The sequence below is a fragment of the Mus caroli genome, unplaced genomic scaffold (assembly GCF_978045245.1).
Source record: "Mus caroli unplaced genomic scaffold, Mus_caroli_1 scaffold_13, whole genome shotgun sequence".
Classification (NCBI taxonomy): Eukaryota; Metazoa; Chordata; class Mammalia; order Rodentia; family Muridae; genus Mus; species Mus caroli.
Genome location: NW_028227268.1, coordinates 93579632 through 93600598, shown reverse-complemented (window position 1 = coordinate 93600598; position 20967 = coordinate 93579632). Strand labels below are relative to the sequence as shown.

At 37.8% G+C, this 20967-nt stretch overlaps 1 protein-coding gene across 4 annotated transcripts in view; it reads left to right on the top strand.

Moving 5' to 3' along the window:
• Nucleotides 1-20967, top strand: part of Rtn4 (reticulon 4) — a 51683-nt gene that overhangs the window by 11917 nt on the left and 18799 nt on the right. The window contains exons 2-3 of one of the 4 annotated variants that reach the window (XM_021176410.3): nt 2621-2677; nt 3551-5920. The exons of 1 other annotated variant lie outside the window; for it this stretch is intronic. In XM_021176410.3, the coding sequence (XP_021032069.1) occupies nt 2621-2677; nt 3551-5920 (2427 nt within the window). Of the gene's footprint in view, nt 1-2620; nt 2678-3550; nt 5921-15794; nt 16081-20967 lie in introns of those variants that run through there. 2 more of the 4 variants (XM_085829050.1, XM_021176409.3) reach the window with 2 other exon arrangements.

Here is a 20967-nt window from a genome sequence, read left to right as displayed (position 1 = left end):
TAGGTGATCTGGGCAAGATGAAGTTCCAGGTCCACTGAGACTTATTACCGACAGCAGCCTGCAGTCTAACAACTGTGCCTGGCTTTGAGCATCTTTTCTGCTCCTGTAGGCATTGTGGGTGCACAAGCTAGTTTACTTGGACATCTGCCTCATCTTCTCTTGAGCTATGTTTGAGCCTGAGTATTCTCTTCTGTCACTTTGCTCTCTCATGGCACAAGAGTGTCAAGGAAGATGTGCTAAGGCCAAGCACTCTTTTTTTAAACAAACAAACAAACAAACAAACAAACATTTGTTAGCTTCACACAACCTATATTCACCCTGGAAGAGAGCCTTAGTGCAGAGCTGTCTATATCTGTTAAGTTGGTCTGTGTGTATCTATCCAGGATTGTCTTAGTTAATTGATGTGGAAGGACCTAATCCAGTGTAGGTTGTACCATGTAGAGGTCCCTGAAATTTCTAGGAGTAGAGAAATGGAGCTGAGTCCAAGCAAGCATGCATATAATTTCTCTTTTGCTCTTGACGGGTTATGATGTGACTAGCTGTTCCTGCTGTGATTTCTCTACAATTATGGACTGGAATTGTAAGTTAAATGAATCCTTTCTTCCCCAAGTTGCTTTCAGTGAGGATGTTTTACTATATCAGCAGAAATGAAACTAGGAGAGTCACACATAACATTTAAAAAATGTGTACATGTTGTACATACCGTAGAAAATTTCCTAAGTAATTGTTGGCTTTCTGGTTTAGGTGATGTTCTTTCCTACCTATTTCTTGTTTTACTGTTTTTGGTTGTGACTATGCTTGTGGTTTGTGACCAGTGTCTAACCAAACTGTTGAACCTGGTCTTGAATGTGTGAACTCACGTGATTCTCCTCTTTCTTTCTTTCTTTCTTTCTTTCGTTCGTTCGTTCGTTCGTTCGTTCGTTCGTTCGTTCGCTCGTTCATTCATTCATTCGTTTGTTTTTTTCAAGACAAGGTTTCTCTTTTAGCGCTGGCTGTCCTGGAACTCACCCTGTAGACCAGGCTGGCCTTGAACTCAGATCCGCCTGCCTCTGCCTCCCAAGTGCTGGGATTCAAGGAGTGTGCCACCACTGCCTGGCGGATTCTCTCTTTTCCAGTCTCATGAGTAGGTTGGGATTGTAGGCATGCACTGCCATGCCTGGATTATGGAGACCTTTTTAAACATTTCAGTTTTTTTTTTTTTTTTCTCACCATCTATCTCATCTAAGGATGCTGTGACATTGTGCCTTGTGGGGCTTTAGTCACAATGTATTTAGCATTATGAAATTAGCTATCCCCTGTTGATTAAGGGGACTTGGAAGACAAGTCCTTTTTTTTGTTTGTTAACTATATATATATATTTTACTCACACACAATCAGCCTTGTTTAGCTTGTATTTGTTACTTGGTAGAAGTGTCTTTCCAAATTTATTGGGTGGTCATCTTTCCTGTTATCCTTGGAATTATTCCAAGTGGTCCTGTGCTGGAGTCTTTCCCTACTATAAAACAGAAGATGTTTTAGTTTTCTGAACAGGTACAAAAGATATCATATACAACGTTAACACTGTAATGAATACTGTATTGTCTACTTGAGATGACAGTACAAAATGTGAGATGGGTAGCTAAAACAAGACATTTCTCACACTGCTAAAGATTGAGAAGATTCAAGTTAGCTTGTCAGCAAGGTCGATTTTATTGTGAGACAACCTCTTGGTAGCTTGCTTTCTGTGCATACTCTCTGGTATCTCCTCTTACTGTCTCTTTAAACTATTTAGAAATAGCTTTTTCCAGAGGGCAGTAATCACATTGAGTCGGAGCCTCATTTTCAGGACCTCATCTAACTCTGGTCACCTCCCCTAAGCTATGTCTGGACATCTAATGTAGGAAGTTAAAGATTTAACCTGGGAATGTGGCCAGGGCACAAACATTGCTGTGTTTTATGTAGGAAAGATTGGAGCTTAATTATAGGAGTGCCTAGTTGTGAAATTAGTTTTTGTTGTTGTTGGATTGTTTTTAATTTTTATAAAAAGGGGAACTATTACCACCATTATAACAATAGGGTGGTAAGTAAAGTAACTTGTAGGGTATAAAATACTTAAAACAAATGAGAAGGTAACTAATGATAATAAGAGTAGGGCTGCTTTTATTTTTGAGTGGCATTTGGACAGTGGCACATATGACTTAAATCTTCAGTACCGTTCAGTGCTGCCATGCACTGTAAGAGAAGAATGTAAAAGAATGTAATTCTCAGAAAGTGCTCTTTTAAATGGAACATATGCTAGGAACAAATGATTACTGAAAATAGTTATTAATTTTATCATATTTAATCTTTTAAAAAGTTTTGATCAGAGTAGGACAAGATTTGGATGAAGTATATTAAGTGATAATACTGTGTGGAAAATCGCTTTGGTCAAAACTCAATATAAACATGCTGTATTGCCTCTTAAACAATGACTAACATTCAGTCATATTAGTTACTATTTCCTACTTCCTTTCTGCCTAACTTAGCCATTTCTCTTAAAATGTGGTTAGCTCATTGTGAACTTCCCCTTGCTTAGTCTCTTGCTTTCACTCCTCCAGCCTGCTTGAATTTCTGCTGAGGTTGTATTCTGTTTGTTTTTCAGATGAGACCCTTTTTGCTCTTCCTGCTGCATCTGAGCCTGTGATACCCTCCTCTGCAGGCAAGTTCTTTCTGCCAGCCTTTGCTTCTGTATTCTAACTCACTCTAATGATAACTCAACAGAGTACTTTGCATTTACTAGAAATCAATGTTGGTCCAAGAATGTTGTTTTTACTGGGAAAAAAAAAGACTAAATTTACATTTAATATGTTACATCCAAGAGAGACATGGTCAGGATTTGATTCATAATTGTAATTCATAAGGAATTCTTGGACTCTTGGTTTATATTTACATAATCATTCATTTTCTTCAAATAGTTTGCCTTTGTATAGCCACAGGCCTTTATGTAATGGAATACCTGTCTCATTGCCTTTGATAATCCAGTACCCTGTCTGGCCTATGTAGCTGGGTACTCACTCATCAAATCTTACTGTCTCTTTAAACTATTTAGAAATAGCTTTTTCCAGTTAGTAACACCTCAAGTTTTCTCAGATTTGATTTATATCTCTGCATAGTAGGTAACTGCCTCTGAAACTGCACATTATTCTTTTTTTCTTTAGGTACTTTAATAACTGTATTTATAGGGTACAGTGTGATGATTCCATACATTATTCATTGTTGAATGGTCAGGGTTAGCTGATTAGCATATCCATCATCTTAGCTGTTTTTAATTACTTTGTAGTGACAGTATTTAGAGTCTTCACTTGGCTGTAAACATTGTTAACTGTGTTGTACAGTAGCCATGTACTCTTTAAAATTGACAATAGTTCATATTTTCAGTAATGATCCAAGTCTGTGTATTTATTAACTAAATGCTATTCATATTCATTTAATAATAAATGTTTACTAACACTTTTATTAATATGTCATAATACTTGCATTAGCTCTGAGAACACTGGCATTCTCTAATTTTCCTTTCTATCCATGGCCACAGAGAAAATTATGGATTTGAAGGAGCAGCCAGGTAACACTGTTTCGTCTGGTCAAGAGGATTTCCCATCTGTCCTGTTTGAAACTGCTGCCTCTCTTCCTTCTCTGTCTCCTCTCTCAACTGTTTCTTTTAAAGAACACGGATACCTTGGTAACTTACCAGCAGTGGCGTCCACAGAAGGAACTATTGAAGAAACTTTAAATGAAGCTTCTAGAGAATTGCCAGAGAGGGCAACAAATCCATTTGTAAATAGAGAGTTAGCAGAGTTTTCAGTATTAGAATACTCAGAAATGGGATCATCTTTCAATGGCTCCCCAAAAGGAGAGTCAGCCATGTTAGTAGAAAACACTAAGGAAGAAGTAATTGTGAGGAGTAAAGACAAAGAGGATTTAGTTTGTAGTGCAGCCCTTCATAATCCACAAGAGTCACCTGCGACCCTTACTAAAGTGGTTAAAGAAGACGGAGTTATGTCTCCAGAAAAGACAATGGATATTTTTAATGAAATGAAAATGTCAGTGGTAGCACCTGTGAGGGAAGAGTATGCAGATTTTAAGCCATTTGAACATGCATGGGAAGTGAAAGATACTTATGAGGGAAGTAGGGATGTGCTGGCTGCTAGAGCTAATATGGAAAGTAAAGTGGACAAAAAATGCTTTGAAGATAGCCTGGAGCAAAAAAGTCATGGGAAGGATAGTGAAAGCAGAAATGAGGACGCTTCTTTCCCCAGTACCCCAGAACTTGTGAAGGACGGCTCCAGAGCATACATCACCTGTGATTCCTTTGCCTCAGCAACCGAGAGCACTGCAGCAAACATTTTCCCTTTGTTAGAAGATCACACTTCAGAAAATAAAACAGATGAAAAAAAAATAGAAGAAAGGAAGGCCCAAATTATAACAGAGAAGACTAGCCCCAAAACGTCAAATCCTTTCCTTGTAGCAATACATGATTCTGAGGCAGATTATGTCACAACAGATAATTTATCAAAGGGGACTGAGGCAGTAGTGGCAAACATGCCTGAAGGTCTAACACCAGATTTAGTTCAGGAAGCATGTGAAAGTGAACTGAATGAAGCCACAGGTACAAAGATTGCTTATGAAACAAAAGTGGACTTGGTCCAGACATCAGAAGCTATACAAGAGTCAATTTACCCCACAGCACAGCTTTGCCCATCATTTGAGGAAGCTGAAGCTACTCCGTCACCAGTTTTGCCTGATATTGTTATGGAAGCACCGTTAAATTCTCTCCTTCCAAGCACTGGTGCTTCTGTAGCGCAGCCCAGTGCATCCCCACTAGAAGTACCGTCTCCAGTTAGTTATGACAGTGTAAAGCTTGAGCCTGAAAATCCCCCACCATATGAAGAAGCCATGAGTGTAGCACTAAAAACATCGGACGCAAAGGAAGAAATTAAAGAGCCTGAAAGTTTTAATGCAGCTGTTCAGGAAGCAGAAGCTCCTTATATATCCATTGCATGTGATTTAATTAAAGAAACAAAGCTCTCCACTGAGCCAAGCCCAGAGTTCTCTAACTATTCAGAAATAGCAAAATTTGAGAAGTCGGTGCCTGATCACTGTGAGCTCGTGGATGATTCCTCACCCGAATCTGAACCAGTTGACTTATTTAGTGATGATTCAATTCCTGAAGTCCCACAAACACAAGAGGAGGCTGTGATGCTCATGAAGGAGAGTCTCACTGAAGTGTCTGAGACAGTAACACAACACAAACATGAGAGACTTAGTGCTTCACCTCAGGAGGTAGGAAAGCCATATTTAGAGTCTTTTCAGCCCAATTTACATATTACAAAAGATGCTGCATCTAATGAAATTCCAACATTGACCAAAAAGGAGACAATTTCCTTGCAAATGGAAGAGTTTAATGCTGCAATTTATTCCAATGATGACTTACTTTCTTCTAAGGAAGACAAAATGAAAGAAAGTGAAACATTTTCAGATTCCTCTCCCATTGAGATAATAGATGAGTTTCCCACATTTGTCAGTGCTAAAGATGATTCTCCTAAATTAGCCAAGGGGTACACTGACCTAGAAGTATCCAACAAAAGAAGTGAAGTTGCTAATGTCCAGGGCGGGGCCAATTCGTTGCCTTGCTCAGAATTGCCCTGTGACCTTTCTTTCAAGAATACATCTCCTAAAGATGAAGTACATGTCTCAGATGAAGTCTCCAAAAGTAGGTCCAGTGTATCTAAGGTGTCCTTATTGCTTCCAAATGTTTCTGCTTTGGAATCTCAAATAGAAATGGGCAACATAGTTAAACCCAAAGTACTTACGAAAGAAGCAGAGGAAAAACTTCCTTCTGATACAGAGAAAGAGGACAGATCCCTGACAGCTGTATTGTCAGCAGAGCTGAATAAAACTTCAGGTAATAATCCATGCACTGTCTCACCAACTTCTTGGTTTACTATGGAACACAGATAACATTTAATGACATAACATTTATAATGTATCATGTCTAATGTGTCATGTTGATGAGAATCTTTTTTACTAGTTCAGTTTTAGTTCTGTGGGGCTGGAAAGATGGCTCAGTAGCTAAGAGCACTTGCTGATCTTTTACCCTCTACAAGACTTAAGTTCGCTTCCCCATCACCGATGTGGTCTCTCACAATCGGCTATACCTCCAGTCCTAAGGGATCTGATGCCCTCTTTGACCTCTATGGGCAACAGACACATTTAATCCACACGCACACACACATGCAGGTGAAACACTCATACACAAAAAATCTAAAATAGAAAATGATTAAGAAAAGAAGTTTCTGTTCTAACCAGGTAGTACAATATAGTCTCAACTGCAATCAGGAGCCCAAAGTAAAAGGATTCTTGTGAATTTGTTGCAAAAACCAAGAATACAAAAGGTTTTTGTTATTTCTTCCCACCTCACTTCTACTTAACACTCATCTTTACAGTAGGCTTTTCCATAGTTAACATTGCATCAATGGAACCAGGAAAAAAATTAGTATAATTATCTTTCATGATGCATTCTTTTCTTCAGTGTTTTCTGCTGCTGTGACAAGCAAGGGATATTAAAACAATATTTTCATATGTGTTTATTTTTATCTTAGATATGATTTCATGCCAAATTTGCGAAACAAGACCGTTTCTGTTGCTTGCTTTTGGTATTTATATAAGATACATCATTTTTCTAGTGAGAGGTATGAAGCTAGAAATACTAAGTATAGATTTTTCTCAAGAAAGTAATTACTGAAACATACTATCAACTTATGAAAAGCTCTGTTTATGTATTTTTAAGTGTGGGAGTGCTCTGTCTGCATATATAGCTACATGCCAGAAGAGGGCATCAGATCCCTTTATAGATGGTCTTGAACCACCATGTGGTTGCTGGGAATTGAACTTAGGTCCTCTGGAAGAGCCTCCAGTGGCCAGTGTTCTTAACCACTGAGCCATCTCACCAGCCCTCATTTATACTTTTGACTCAACATTTGCTATGCTTGTTTTGAATGCTTTTTTAAAAAAACTTGGCATTCTGTTAGCTGTGTTTTCTAGTAGCAGTTATGTTGTATTTACTTACATATTAGAGACAGCTAGCTTCAGACGAGTATAGATATTAATTCTGTTACAAGAGGCGATTCTGAATATTCAGATAATGAATCAGGCATGGAGACTTCCTGTTTGGAGGATATAGAGAGAAGTGCCGAGATTCTGGGTGCCTGTCATGTGTGAGTTAGCAACATGAAAAACAAAGGTGGGGGCACATGAGAAAATAAAATGGGTTTGGAAGAAGATTAATTTGAATATGTTAGTATTGAGACAATTATTAATACCATATCTAAGAAACTTTGAAACAACTTGTCTGGCTATTAATGCATAATTTGCGATGAACTTGGAGCTTAAAATTAAAGCCACAGATAGGAACAAGGGAAAATCAGAATGCGAAGATAAATGGGCAACATGTTAAGAGCTGAGGATTGAAAAAGGAGGGAAGGGCGTGATGTCAGTGCGTGCAACCGGGATGCAGACAGACTCCATTTTGATAACAGAACAAGAACAAGAGGGAAAAATGTTAGCCAGCAGAGGAATGGAATATGGAATCGAAGAGGGGATTCTCCTCCCCACTCACTTTAGGAGGATCAGTTAATAGGTGCTAATAGTTAATAGTTAAAATGTACATAGATGCCAGGGTAAACTCCAGAGTTTAAGTGAAGGGATTGGCTTTGTAGAGGAAGAAAGAATACTGCATGTAGTGGGTAGAAAGAAATCTGGATGGGTATTGATAATGCTCGGGAGGGTTTTGCGTCTGAAACTGAGGGACTCGGTTGATCATAATGTTAAAGCAGTATAGGAGGTATTTGCCGAGAATAAGTTGAAACATATTTGGCAAAGTAAGTATGAAATTATTCCAACTAGAGGCAGCAAGGGCAGCGTGTTAAAGAGTTTGCTCAGGGCCTTGGGACAGCAGTCTAGGCAAGTGCGCTATTTATTGAGCTATACCCTCTGCCCAGTGACTTTCAATGTGCTAAGTAGTCTGGATATGGGATCAGAGAATGTAACAGGTCTTATTTGGGGTAGTTCTGTTTTGTTGCATGGGCCAGTAGAAGGACAGTGAGCCAAGAGAGTTGAGAATAATAGGAATGAAGTAGTTTGAAGTCATTGAAATGATGGGCTGGCATCCAGGTTGAAGTGAATAGGAAGTTGATAGAAAGAGAGTGAATTGTAGGTCCAGATTGTAGGTCCAGATTAGGTCTAAGAACCAAAAGTGTTAGGAAGAAAAATGTGACTCTTAGAATGTTTTGGGAAACATAGTTAGTAAGATGTATGTGTTGGGTATTGAGTTTAGAATTTTACTGCAAAAGCAGCTCCATGACCAAGGTTTGACCATTAAGAAAGTTGCTGAGGCCAAGAGGTGACCGCATTGCATATGCTGCTTAGAATAATGACAGGACTTCAGGTAGACATTATGGTAAGTAAGGGAAAAGGGACTGGGGAAATGGTTCAGTGGATGCATCACTTGATAAAAGTATATGGCCAGAGTTCAGATCCCCAGCACCCACCCACATAAAACTTGCAGGTACAGCATGCTGAAGGCAGAAAGTGGAATCTCCTGGACAGGCTTGCTAGCTAGACTACTAGACTACTAGAGTCATTAAGTTCAGGGTTGGGCAAAAAGATCCTGTCTCAGTAAACAACCTGTGGTGTCTATATGATGTACTTAAATGAGCAGGCATGCACACTCCCTCCTCCCAAGGCGTAAGAACAAACAAACAAGGACAAGAGTCTTAAGGCTTTTGGGTAACTGATGGGGAGAATAGACAAAAGCAGTAAGAAAAGATAGTGTGTGACCTAGCCAGGCTTCTAAAATGATCTGGAAGCAGCATTAGATAGCAGAGAGTTGTGCAAAGTATGGGAAAGTAAGCAGCCTTGATTTTAGAAGCACCACAGGGAAAGCAATGTCAAAGAAGAGTGAGGTTTTAAGGAAAGGGAGGTGAAAGAAGGAATGCTTTGTAAAAAATGAAGGATTAGTAGAGATGGCTCAGGATCAGTAGGTTTCAAGCAGCATGTTAACGTGCCCTAGGGGAAACTGTAAACATGCACAATAATACGGTGAGGTAAGGGTAGGGAGAAGCAGGTATATAGGCAGTATTGAAATACCTGTGAAATTGCCTTCTAACTTCATGCTACCTCCCAAAACTCAACTCTAGTCATATGTTCTTAGTTTGATTTTGGTAAACCTAAGATCTATAGCCCCTAGTTTGGAATGAAAAGGATTAGAGAGCAGCAGTGCCTCTGAAGGCTAGGAAACAGTATTTTCAAGAAAATCATTTAGCTCAACCTTTTCCTCCCTTGTATGTATGTGGAGATAGTGACAGCGTATGTGTGTGCCCCTGAGGTTGATGTTGGGAATCATCTGCAACCACTTTCTACCTCATATTGAAGCAGGTCTCACATATGGCTAGCCAGTCTGTTCTAGGGACCCTATCTGCTTCCCATATGCTGGGATTACAGGTGGGTCACTGTGCCCATCTGGCTTTTTGTGGTTCTAAGATGCAGACTGATGCTTGTTTGTGTGGAAGGTGTTTTAACTTCTGAGCCATATTTCCCACCACATTTTTAGAAACTCTAAGTTGGTTTTTAACTGAAAAAAAATTATAGATATATTTAGGGTATGATGTGATAATTTGATAACTTTGCAGTGATCAACTTAGTTAGCATTCCCATGTCGGTTTTTTTTGTTTGTTTTTGTTTTTTTGAGACAGTTTCTCTGTGTAGCTCTGGCTGTCCTGGAACTTGCTCTGTAGATCAAGCTATCCTCGAATTTTCAGAAATCCACCTTCCTCAGACTCATGAGTGCTGGGTTGCACCACCACTGCCCAGCTTGTCAGTAATTTTTAAACTTAGCATTAGCTGCTATGTCCATTCTCACTAGAGGAATAGAACATAATTTGCACGTAACAAATGTGTAAGCCTTTAATCCTAGCACTTGGAAGTCAGAGGCAGGCAGATTCTCTGAGTTTAAGGCTAGACTGGTCTATTGTGAGTTCCAGGACAGCCAAGGCTACACAGAGAAACCCTGTCTTGGAGGAAAAAAAAAAAAACCAACAAAACAAAACAACATAACAAGTGTGTATATTTCATAAAATTCACAGGAAGTGTTTGTATAATTTGGATGACATGAATTCTAGTCTTTCTCACATCTAGATAGATGTTGACTTCCTTTACTGTAAAAGGAATGAAGTTTAGATTTTTCAGCTTGATATTTTTCTTAATTACAATAAGCATCTATTAAAAGCAGGTACTTATTGCTTTGGCTTGGTTGTTTGAAGTACTATCCTAGATTTCTTTTCTTTGAGAGTGGGGGAGACAAAAAACTTTGTTCTCATGTAACTTTGGCATGTACACACACCACACACACACACACACACACACACACACACACACACACTACACATACGGTTTTGTTCAAGTAGCTTACAGGCTGTGGTCCAGGTAGTCCAACAATGGTTATCTCTTGAAAGAAAGGCCAAGGATCTGGTTATAAGACTGAAAGTCTTAGCCATCTCAGTCTTTTGCAGAGTCCAGGTAATTCCTTCAGAGGTCTTGAGTCTATGTTGGAATCTCACAGAAGTAGATTCTAATACCACCAGAGGTATTAGTGCCTTAGTAACGGGATAGATGAACTTGCCAGGGAGACAGGATAAGGAGGCAAAAAGCAAAAGCTTCCTTCTTTCATGTCTTTTTATGCAGGCTGGCCCAGATTTAGGGTAAATCTTCTTCCACCATCAGATAATCCAGGTTTAAGGTGGGTCTTCCCATCTCAAATGATCAAATCAAGAAAATCCTCCACAGGTGTGCCCAACTACTTGGGTTTCTTCAGATTTATTTTATGTGTATGAGTGTTTGCCTGTATTGCCTCTATATATATGCATCATATGAGTTCCTGGTGCCAGGGAGGTTAGGGTGTATTGAATCTCCTGGAGCTGGAGTTAAAGATGGTTGTGAGCTATCAAGTTGATTTTGGAAACAGCACTGTGATCCAAATGTTAATCATTGAGCCATCTCTCCAGCCCCATTACTTCAGTTTTATTCTTTAGTGTCTTAAAGGTTTTCACGGTAGAGGTTTTTAACTTTCTTTTTGGTTTTTCAAGACAGGGCTGTATAGCCTGTATGGCCCCGGAACTCACTTTGTAGACCAGGCTGGCCTCGAACTCAGAAATCTGCCTGCCTCTGCCTCCCAATTGCTGGGATTAAAGGTGAGCGCCACCACGCCTAGCGGTTTTTAACTTTCTTTGTTAGGTTTATTCTAAGGGTTTTAAAATTTGGAACAGTTTCTCTCTATGCAGCCCTGGTGGGGAACCTGGAACCCTCCCTGTGTAAATCTGATTGGCCATGAGTTTAATTCTTCCTGCCTCTACACCCTGAGTGCGAGATTAAATGCTTTTCACTACATTGTTTCTTGTTCAGTGTGCCTTTTGATGGTGTGTAGATAGTCTACTGTATCTTTTTAATGCTAACTTTGAATCCTAATTATTTTGTAGAAGGTGTTTATCAGATTATCAGCATTCTTGTGGAGTCTCAAGGGTCTCTGATATATAGAATTGTAACACTTGAAAATAGGATTTTTTTCTTAACTACTTCCTTTCTTATTTATATATATGCCTTTTATTACCTTCCTGTGTGTCACTACCAAAGCTAGGATTTCAGACATTTATTGGTCATTTGTGCTTTGGTTTTTATGAATTGCTTGTTCAACCTTTGTTCATTTTTCGATTTTGATCTTATTTTTATGTGCAGGGTGCATAGTCTTATGTTTATCAAGGCTTTTATGCTTGGAATCCGGGGACAGTTTGACTTCACAAAGGGCGCCTGTTTCTTTCTTTCTTTAACCACTTGTAATGTTATTCTTACTTAGTTCCAATTTATTTATAATTGTCTGAATTTTCGCAGTTATTTTTATTCCCATCATATTCTGATCTAGCCTCCTGGTGCCAGGCAACCATTCAACTGTTGGATGATTGAGAATAGCTTCCCAGTGGTTGGTTAGGCAATCAAATGCAGATTTTGGGTGTTGGTGCCATCTAGTGTGGGTAATGGTAAAACCATTCCTATGGAATATTTGATAAGTAACCATACTGAATAAATGTGGTTGGTCACAAAATTTCACACTTGCCGAAGATTTTTAAAAACAAATTTATAAACTATTTTGAATTTTGACATTTTGTACAGAATTAAATACTTGAACTATGCTATAAGCATTCTGAAATGACCCTGAAGATGTGTTTCTGTTAAGGTAAAAGGCCTAATGACTTAATTTTTAAATTGTAAGTTTAGAAATACTTTGGGTCTTTAACATTCTCTCTCTCTCTCTCTCTCTCTCTCTCTCACACACACACACACACACACACACACGCACACACGCGCGCACACACGCGTGCGCGCGCTTGTGCATTCGAGGTCATTGCATTCGAGGTCTCATATTTGATGAGGCATGTCAGTTTGACTTCACAAAGGAAAGCCTGTTTCATTTTTTAGTACTCTTTTATTTTTACTTTTAGTTCTGATTTATTTATAATTGTCTGGATTCTTGCAGAGTTATTTTTATTCCCATCATATTCTGATTTAACCTCCTGGTGCAAGAGAAACATTTTCAATTTCTCTGATTTTTAATATTCATATATTGAAATTGCTATGTGATGTGGTTAAAAGAGTTTCAAAATGCTCAATTTTTTTTGTCATTTTGAATGTTATTAATTTTTTAGATTTCAAATCCTATTCCATTTTTGAATATTGAGTTCACCATTGTTGAAGTACTGACTTTTAGTCCATAGGGGGCATTAGATCACAGCATATGGTCGGGTTTATGGTTGTGAATGTCTCTCAGCAGTAAAAAAAACATCTAGTTTTGGTACCTCTGTGTGCTTAGAATTCTAAATTTAGTTTCAAGACTGCTGTGTAACTGTCACTGTTTCATATTAATAAAAGATTCGGGCTCTCCATTGTTAATAGGTGTCTAAATCGTAGCTTCCCAAAACAATATGCAAGCAAAGTAAATGGCTGCTCTCCTCTTTTCTCTTTTCTCTTTTCTCCTTTTTCTCTTTTCCTTCCTTTTCCTTTTCCCTTCCCCTTCTCTCCCTTCCTCCCCTTCCTCTTCTTCCTCCCCTTCCTCTTCTTTCTCTTCCTCCCCTTCTTCCCCTTCCCTCTTTTTCCCCTTCTTCCCCTTTCCTTTTCCTTTTCTCCTTCCTTCCTTCTTTCCTTCCTTCCTTCCTTCCTTCCTTCCTTCCTTCCTTCCTTCCTTCCTTCCTTCCTTCCTTCCTTCTTTCCTTTTAAATTTTCCTGTGCCTTTGAAGATTGAAAAGAAAAAAGAGAGGGAAAAAGCAAAACAAACCAAAAATTTTGCTGGCATTAAAAGTAAAAGAAGTGGAAGGAGTTTGAGAGAGCAGGATGAGGTGAACACCAGCATGGGCTTACTAACTAGGTGGTTTTGTTTCTTTTTTGAAACAAACATACCTATATAGTGTTAGCTGGCCTTGAACTCAGAGAATGCTACCTGACTACTTTCCCAATGCTGGTTTAAAGGTCTGTACCATTCTGGGCTTTCACATCTGCTTTGAGACAGTTCTCTTGTGCTTAAAATCCTTCCAAATAGATACAAAATTAATTAAAAAAAAAAAAATGCTCCCCAGGCAGTGAACAAACAAAACCAAAACTCACACATGCTACTTCATTACTATTTTTTTATGAACACTTTCAGAGATTTTTTTAATTAGCAACTTAATTATATTTTTCTTAGTTAACCATGCATTGTAAAAAAAAAGTGTTTTGACTAAGTTAAGAGAGACATTGAAAGTAGGTAATTTTAGATCATCGTACTCTTTAGAAGTGAGTTGAAGACCTTGTAGGTCGTTGGTTTTATTTTTTAGCATTATATTTACAAGTTTGATCTGTGACTCTTCCTTTGGCATTCTGTAAGGAGAAAATAGAATACTACACCAAATATTCAAAGCATCATGTTGCCAGTTGGTTTGCATGTTTATTATTTGAGGACTATTCTTGAGAGAATTTTATTCTTTAAAGGTTGGTATTTAAATTCATTTAGATGAAGTTTGATGAGAAAGTATGACCCATAAATTGTGTACTCATAAATTTTGCTTGTTGGCTTTTCAGATTAAAATATTTTTGCTTGGCTAACTTAAAAACTGCAGTTTTAAAACACTGAGAAAGAAGTGGGTAAAAATGTCAGCTGGTACCTATGAGTTAGCTTTTCTCTGTACTTACCATAAATTGTAATAATTAAAACTAAAGAATTGATAATCATTCTGCAAAAACTTCTTGAACTTAAGGCTTTTAATTTGCTTTCTTAAATAAAAGCTTACAGTATGAAAAGTACATTTAATATTCATATGAGTGGATTGTCACACACACATTCTTGGCACCTTAAAATTAGCAGACAAGTGAAGTATTATAAATATATGAGTTACATATATGCTGAATACGTTTACCTTAGAAAATATGTAATTTGAAGGTAACTACTGTCTTCTGGTGTTTTTGTTCTAGTGGAGCTCAGATTAGAACCCATGCCTTGATCCTGTTAGGCATACACTTTACAAGTTAACTACACTCCCTGTCCTTGTCTGTCAGTTTGAAAGAGTTCATTTAAAAAATACTGTCTTAGAAGTATTCTGTATTCTTTGAACAGTTTTGGATGCTAAACCGTTAGGTGAAGAGGTCACACATTTTCATCTTTGATGTAATATGGTGGTGACAGTGTTCTCAGAATAATAATTATATCATATAAGGTCTCAGCAAGTAAAACTGCTTTTATAACTGTGCAAGAGGGACTTAAAAATGAGTAATTGGCATTCTGAACACTTAAGGATTTTGCAAGGTTTTGCAGCCCACATAGTGAGCAAATTTCAGGAAGATGTCCCCATTTCAGTGTGGTTACAGTCATGAGATGCATGTACTCTTATGCATTGATTATATACATTACATCTTGGTATGCCATATGTATTTAAATATATTTTAGCTGATTGAATTGGCACTGTTCATTTCCTTTTCTGCTTAGGCAAATTTAGCATCAGGTAAAAATCAGTTGTAGAACATTAGAAAGACACACTGGAATGACTGAAAGATTAATAAATTTTGAAAAAATTAGAAATTCTGGAACCATTTATTTTTATGGCTATTAAATTATGCCATTTTCATGGGGTAAATGATATAGTTATTAGTACATGACTGTTTCTCTCTCAGCCAAAGATTTATTGCAATGGTAGGTAGTTGAGAATTTATTAAAAGATTGAATTGGAACAGGTAACAATTAATCTAGATTGGGAGGAATCTAGATTTTTAGAAATGTAAAGGAAAAAACAAACTTAGGTTACTGAAACTGAAAATGTCTCCACTGAAGTAATTAATTTAATAAACAAATAACGATATTGATTTTTTTTAAACCTGATCATACCTTCCAGGATGCAAAATATGAGTTTTCTAAGCCTCAGTAAACCCAGAAAAAAGGCAATTGGCAACCTTGAAATTGAAGTTATTAACCCATTTGGATTAGTCCATTTCTGTCTTGTGGGTTAACTGTTGATTTTAGAGTTTCAAGTAAAACTGAAACACAGCAGCACAATTGAACTGTCCCTAATAAAGAGAAGTCAAGTCTGTGAGTGCAGACCTAGTTCTGTGTGTTTCAGGTATATTTAGTGGTTGGCTCTGTTGAGGGAGTTTTCTTTTGGTAGCTGCCTCCTTCCCTGCAAAGTAGCTCCATTTGGCAAGATCAGCAAGCAAATGGCTAAGACAATGAACAGATAGAAGGAAAGCATTAATGTCTGGGTATTAGTAGCCTAGTTACAGATTGTACTGCGTCAGCTTGCTCCACACCCCAAAGACATCAGGTGACTCCAGTGGTTCAGCCGGGACTGCAGGCTTAGGTTGAGCAAACGGGTATCTCATGTCTCAGGGAGAATTTTGCAATTTACAGCTTTTCTGTTAGTATGCATAATTTGTAATTGGTGCTGGAGGGCAGATCGTGGCAAGAAATGGACGATCAGAAGAAACGTTGGAAGGACAAGGGTATGTCTTTTAATCTTTTACTCCTTTTTATGTAACCAGTAAGATTTCTGTGGGTAAGCTTTGTAGTTTAGATATATTCAGGATTGAAAGTGGAGCCTGTGATCATGTAATGCTTAAGATTAACATAAAACAGCTGCCTCTGGTGTTTTTTACAGTTGATTGTGTGCAGGAAAGATGTCATTCTTTTTCACTGGTGTTTGGTTTAGTAATTTTAGACCTGTCTGTTGTTTCTTTTCTAATCTTGCGCGTTGAAATTGGTATGGGATTAACATCTCATTTGCCGGTCACTTTGGTGTGAGGAATGTATAATAACCATTACATTCTTCTGTAGTCATGGCATTTCGTGATGACTTTAAATAAAGCTCAGCTGGTGTGCCTGAGATCTATCCCTAGGTTTGTAGGTAGCAGAATTGCATTGTCTCTTTGAAAATCAAAAGTGAACATTTGAAGTTCTTACTTGAATGCATTTTAATTTTTATGTAACTGAAACTATTCAGATGTGTACATAGTTTTAAATGTATACCCAAATTTAAAGTACTAACCTTTGTCCTTGTAATAACCAATTAGTGATCTTGATCCCCTTCCCCCCCCCTTGAGAACTCAGATTTTTTAAAATCTCAGTGATTCATTGTGAAGAATTTAAGCCTGCAAAGTAGTAGTAAAATATCGACTATTGAATATTTCAACAACACTTTGTTATGTAGCTTGACAACTGCTATGTAATAAGAGAGAGAGACCAAGTAAGCAAGAGTGAGTTGTTTATCTGACCGTCTAGAATAAGTTGTCTTAAAAATTGTTAGAACTGTTTTTAAGTGGCTGAGATAAACATTTCTGTAGCTGACTAGCTGCAGTGACCTGCTTTAAAAACAAAACCAAAACCGATCAGTTAAAAAAAAAATGTGGGGGAAAGGTGATTTTAACATTGAATTCATATGAGTCTTTGTTAAGGGTCCTTTATTCAATATAAAGGGGAAAACAGCTGTGAGCTTTAAAAAGGGATTTCATTAAAAAGCTTAATATAAAGGACTTCTTTAGCTTATCCATAAATATTAAAAACGAAGTGAATCAATGTGCTAGTTTTTGGTAAGTAGAAAGATACTTGATAATAAAGTGGGTGAGAAGCCACAGTAGGGCCCATCCTGCAACTTTCAAATCTCTGCATGAACGACTTCAATTGTAGAGTATTAAAATGTTAAGCTCTTATAAGATAAGATGCAGTAGAATCTTTTATGATAGATTTAACTATTAAAGACCCTTAAACAATTCAGAATCACTCTTGAGTCTCTCTGCCGATCCTGGCTTTATTTGTTTGTAAATCTGGTTGACTGATACTTTTCGTGTCTTTTGTTTTTAACCCTTGTCTGAGTAAATCAGACCAACCTATTTTTTTTTTTATCTAGGTGTTGTTACATTTTAGTGTTTCCTGTATCAGCTGCTAATGCTAAAGATTATATAGTGAGATTTAAATCAGAAACAAACCACTGAGATGCCTGAGGTGAATGTTTTTTTCCTTACTGTGAAAAAGTGAGGAACCTAACCTGAGGTGTCTACAAGGGTAAACTTAAAATATATATACTTAGACCTGGTCCCCCATACCTGCATTCTTGGGCTCTCAGACTCCCTTCCCAAAGCTGTCAGCAGTAACAAATATTCTGATTCATGTCTGGCTTTGTTTTTGTTTTGGTGAAGTTTTAAATGTGTTTGTTGTTTGGGTGATCTTTGTTTTTGCTCATTAGATATCCAGTCCTTTAGGCAAGGAGAGTATTATAATTGGTGTTGTTACAGTCTTACTATTTTCTGTTCATTAGCAGAATATTTTGACAAAGAAATCTGTAATATTTCATTATTGAGGTTATATGGAAAACTTAGATTAAGATGGGAAGACTTGCAAGTCTAGGTCAGTTGGGTGGAAGAATGACGTAACTGTCAGCAGCAGAGACAACTCCACAAGTAACCCAGGGCAACCTGCAAGTTCTTTTTTAGACAACACCATAGAAAAGAATTTTAGGACCAAAAGAAGAGGTTAACAGAAAGGTGCCTGGGAAGAAAATACAGCAGGCATGTGCATTTTGGTGGCTCTCAGGTACATCTCAAAGGATTGCTCAGAAACTTTCTATATATGAGCTTAGAGACTGTCTGATATGATAGTTCCTTGGATGGGCTCAAACCTAATAAGATAAAGTCAGGACTTTAGGATTGCACCAGGGGTTAGGACATGCCCTTTTGTTTGTAAGTGGGGCTTTTGACGAGATTCCTAAAAAAATTGCAAATGTTAAATAAGTATGTTGGGATTCTTGATTCTTAGTTTGTAGGAGGCTTCACCAGGGGAAGGAGCTCCTTTCTCTTCCCACCCCCATAGTTTTCCTTCCTTTCCAATCACACCTGCTTTATAAGCACTAAGAAGACATTGTTAACACAGTGACTAGAATTTCCTGGATAGAGTGTAGACTGTATTAGGATAATGGTTGACAGATTTGTAGGCTCAAAGATGATAGAAGGTTAGAAGGCCTAGGTCAGAGTTCCTGAGGCTTCTCTGGTTCACAGGAAAGAGTCCTGTGATTCTATCAAAACAAGCTCTCCAGGGCCTGGCAATCTGCTGTCATCATTTTATAATTGGGCAGATTTGGAAAACAATCTAGGCTTCACACCTTAGTTCTAGTATGTTCTGATTTTGACTAGGTAAGAAACTGCCTCTAAGTTTTTATTCTGTTGTGTGATTTATAGGGTTCCAGTTTTGAGGTTCTCTGGGGTTTTATGACAAGATGCTCTGGGCCAGGTTGTATTGGTTTGATGTTTAAAGTAGGTAGTAATAATAAGTAGTGGTGGGTTCAGAAGGCCATCTGTGGTTTAGTAAAAGCTGGAGGAGAACCTAGAAACCTGAGTTTGGGATGATTTTAGCTATGCCTGGAGTTAAAAAAGAATACCTTGAACATCATCTGAAATGGGGATGAAAAGGAAATAACAGATATGAGAAAAATAAGTGAATACTTGATATTCATCATAGGTTGCAGGACTACATGAATTCGAAGTCACGATGAACAACTATGCTTAGCATCAGTAGATTTTTTTAAAAGCCAAATTGAGTTCTAGACACTTTGAATTTGAAGTGATGGACATAACAAGCAATGATAAAGATTACAAAACAAATGCAAAGTGAGGGCATCTTTTTTTAAAGAGTTGAAGATAGGGAGGCAAAGCCATTAGCACCAAGCCTACATTCATGGAGCATCAGGAAAAGTTAGCTCTAACAGCAGTAGAAGGAGCAGGAGAGTGTGGTCTCACCAACAGGAGAGGGCTGGAGATCTTAAGAAGGAGGACTGGCTGTCGAGAAACTGTTTAGAATGAAGATAAAGTGATTGCAGACTCTCAGATTTTAGGAGAAAGTGCAGTATTGCCCATTTTTGCTAGTGCTTTTGTAGACTGGGAAGTTCAACTGCTTTAAGATGACCTTTGTGGGAAGTTTCAGCGGCATTAAAGTTCAGTTTGATTATGCTTAATGACAAAATGGCTTCAGAACATCATATCTGGTGCATTCTTCCCTTGTGGACTCTTTATAGGGCTTCCTAGTCTTGCCTGGAAGTCATTTCAGCTTCTGTGAAAGCTTAAATTGGTTGAGGTACAGGTGTATGTGCTGCTCCTAAACAGGGCGGGCGGGGTGGGGGTGGGGCTACAGGGGTGTGTGTGCAAAGGGCCTGCCCAGGTGCCTGAAATGCTAGCTTTCCTCTTGAGCCTGGGAAGGAGGCAGGCTGAGAGAGGAGTTTGTCATTAACCAATTTTAAGAACTGCCAATCTTAGGAAGAAACCTGCTTTTAATTTTAAACTTACCTAAAACTCAGTGTAACTTGGACCTTCATTGTGTTTTTCTAGGTTTTTTTTTTTGGATTGTTGTTAAGTAGCAGGACTGTGTGTTGTAGAAAATAGAGAATGGCTTTGGGTTTTGTTTTTTAATAATGAAGTAAGGGACTTGAAGATTATATTATACATTGTATTCTGTAATCTTGAACAATTCAGTAGATATTTCCACCTTTAAAATCACTTACATCACTTTAATATGTTTCTGGTTAAATTGAGTAAAATTAAATTAAATTCTGTTCTTATTCATGGTTATTGTTCAGTTAATGAATATTTGGGCTTAATACATGCTTGCGGCATTGCTTTTCAGAAAGATTGCTTTGAGCAACGAGTTAGTTTGTCTGGGAGCCATGGCTAAAATTAATTCTGATGGTTTTAACTTTAGGAATTTTTATCAGTTTTAAGTAAATTACAGAAACAGGTTTGCATTTTTTTTCAAAAGTAAATGAATATATGTTTTCAGTGGTTATAGAGAAATATAATAAAAAATTTTCAAGGGATATGGATTGAGACAGGTGGTGGAAATTTATTCTGTTGCTTTCCTTATTTACCCTGATCTTAATATTCATATTTTTTTAATCAGGACTGCTAACTGATCTATATTTCATGTTGTAATTGTGCAATTGCAAGAGTTTTTCTTTGCTTTTCAAGTTCAACTCATACTGATGATCCTTGGCTAATTACAAAGGCTCTCCACGACTCAGTCCTAGCTTACTCCCATCCCCACACCACACTGAAGGACCTGCTCCATCAACTTGCCTGCTGTTTTATTTCTCTGATCTTACCTCTTACACCTTTTCTTCCGATTTTTATTTTGACCATGCAGTATTTAAGACACATTCTTCCCAGATAAGACATGATGCTGGCCTTCGTTAAACTCTTCTTTTGAGTTGTGACTTCTATTTCATTACATATGGGCTTTATGTCTGTAACATTCTTTAAAGGCAAAAATGGTCCTTTCATCCTGGGCCTCCTAGTTGGCATGCATAATTTTTCTATAAAATGACAGACCGATTTAATGGTTTTTAACTCCTT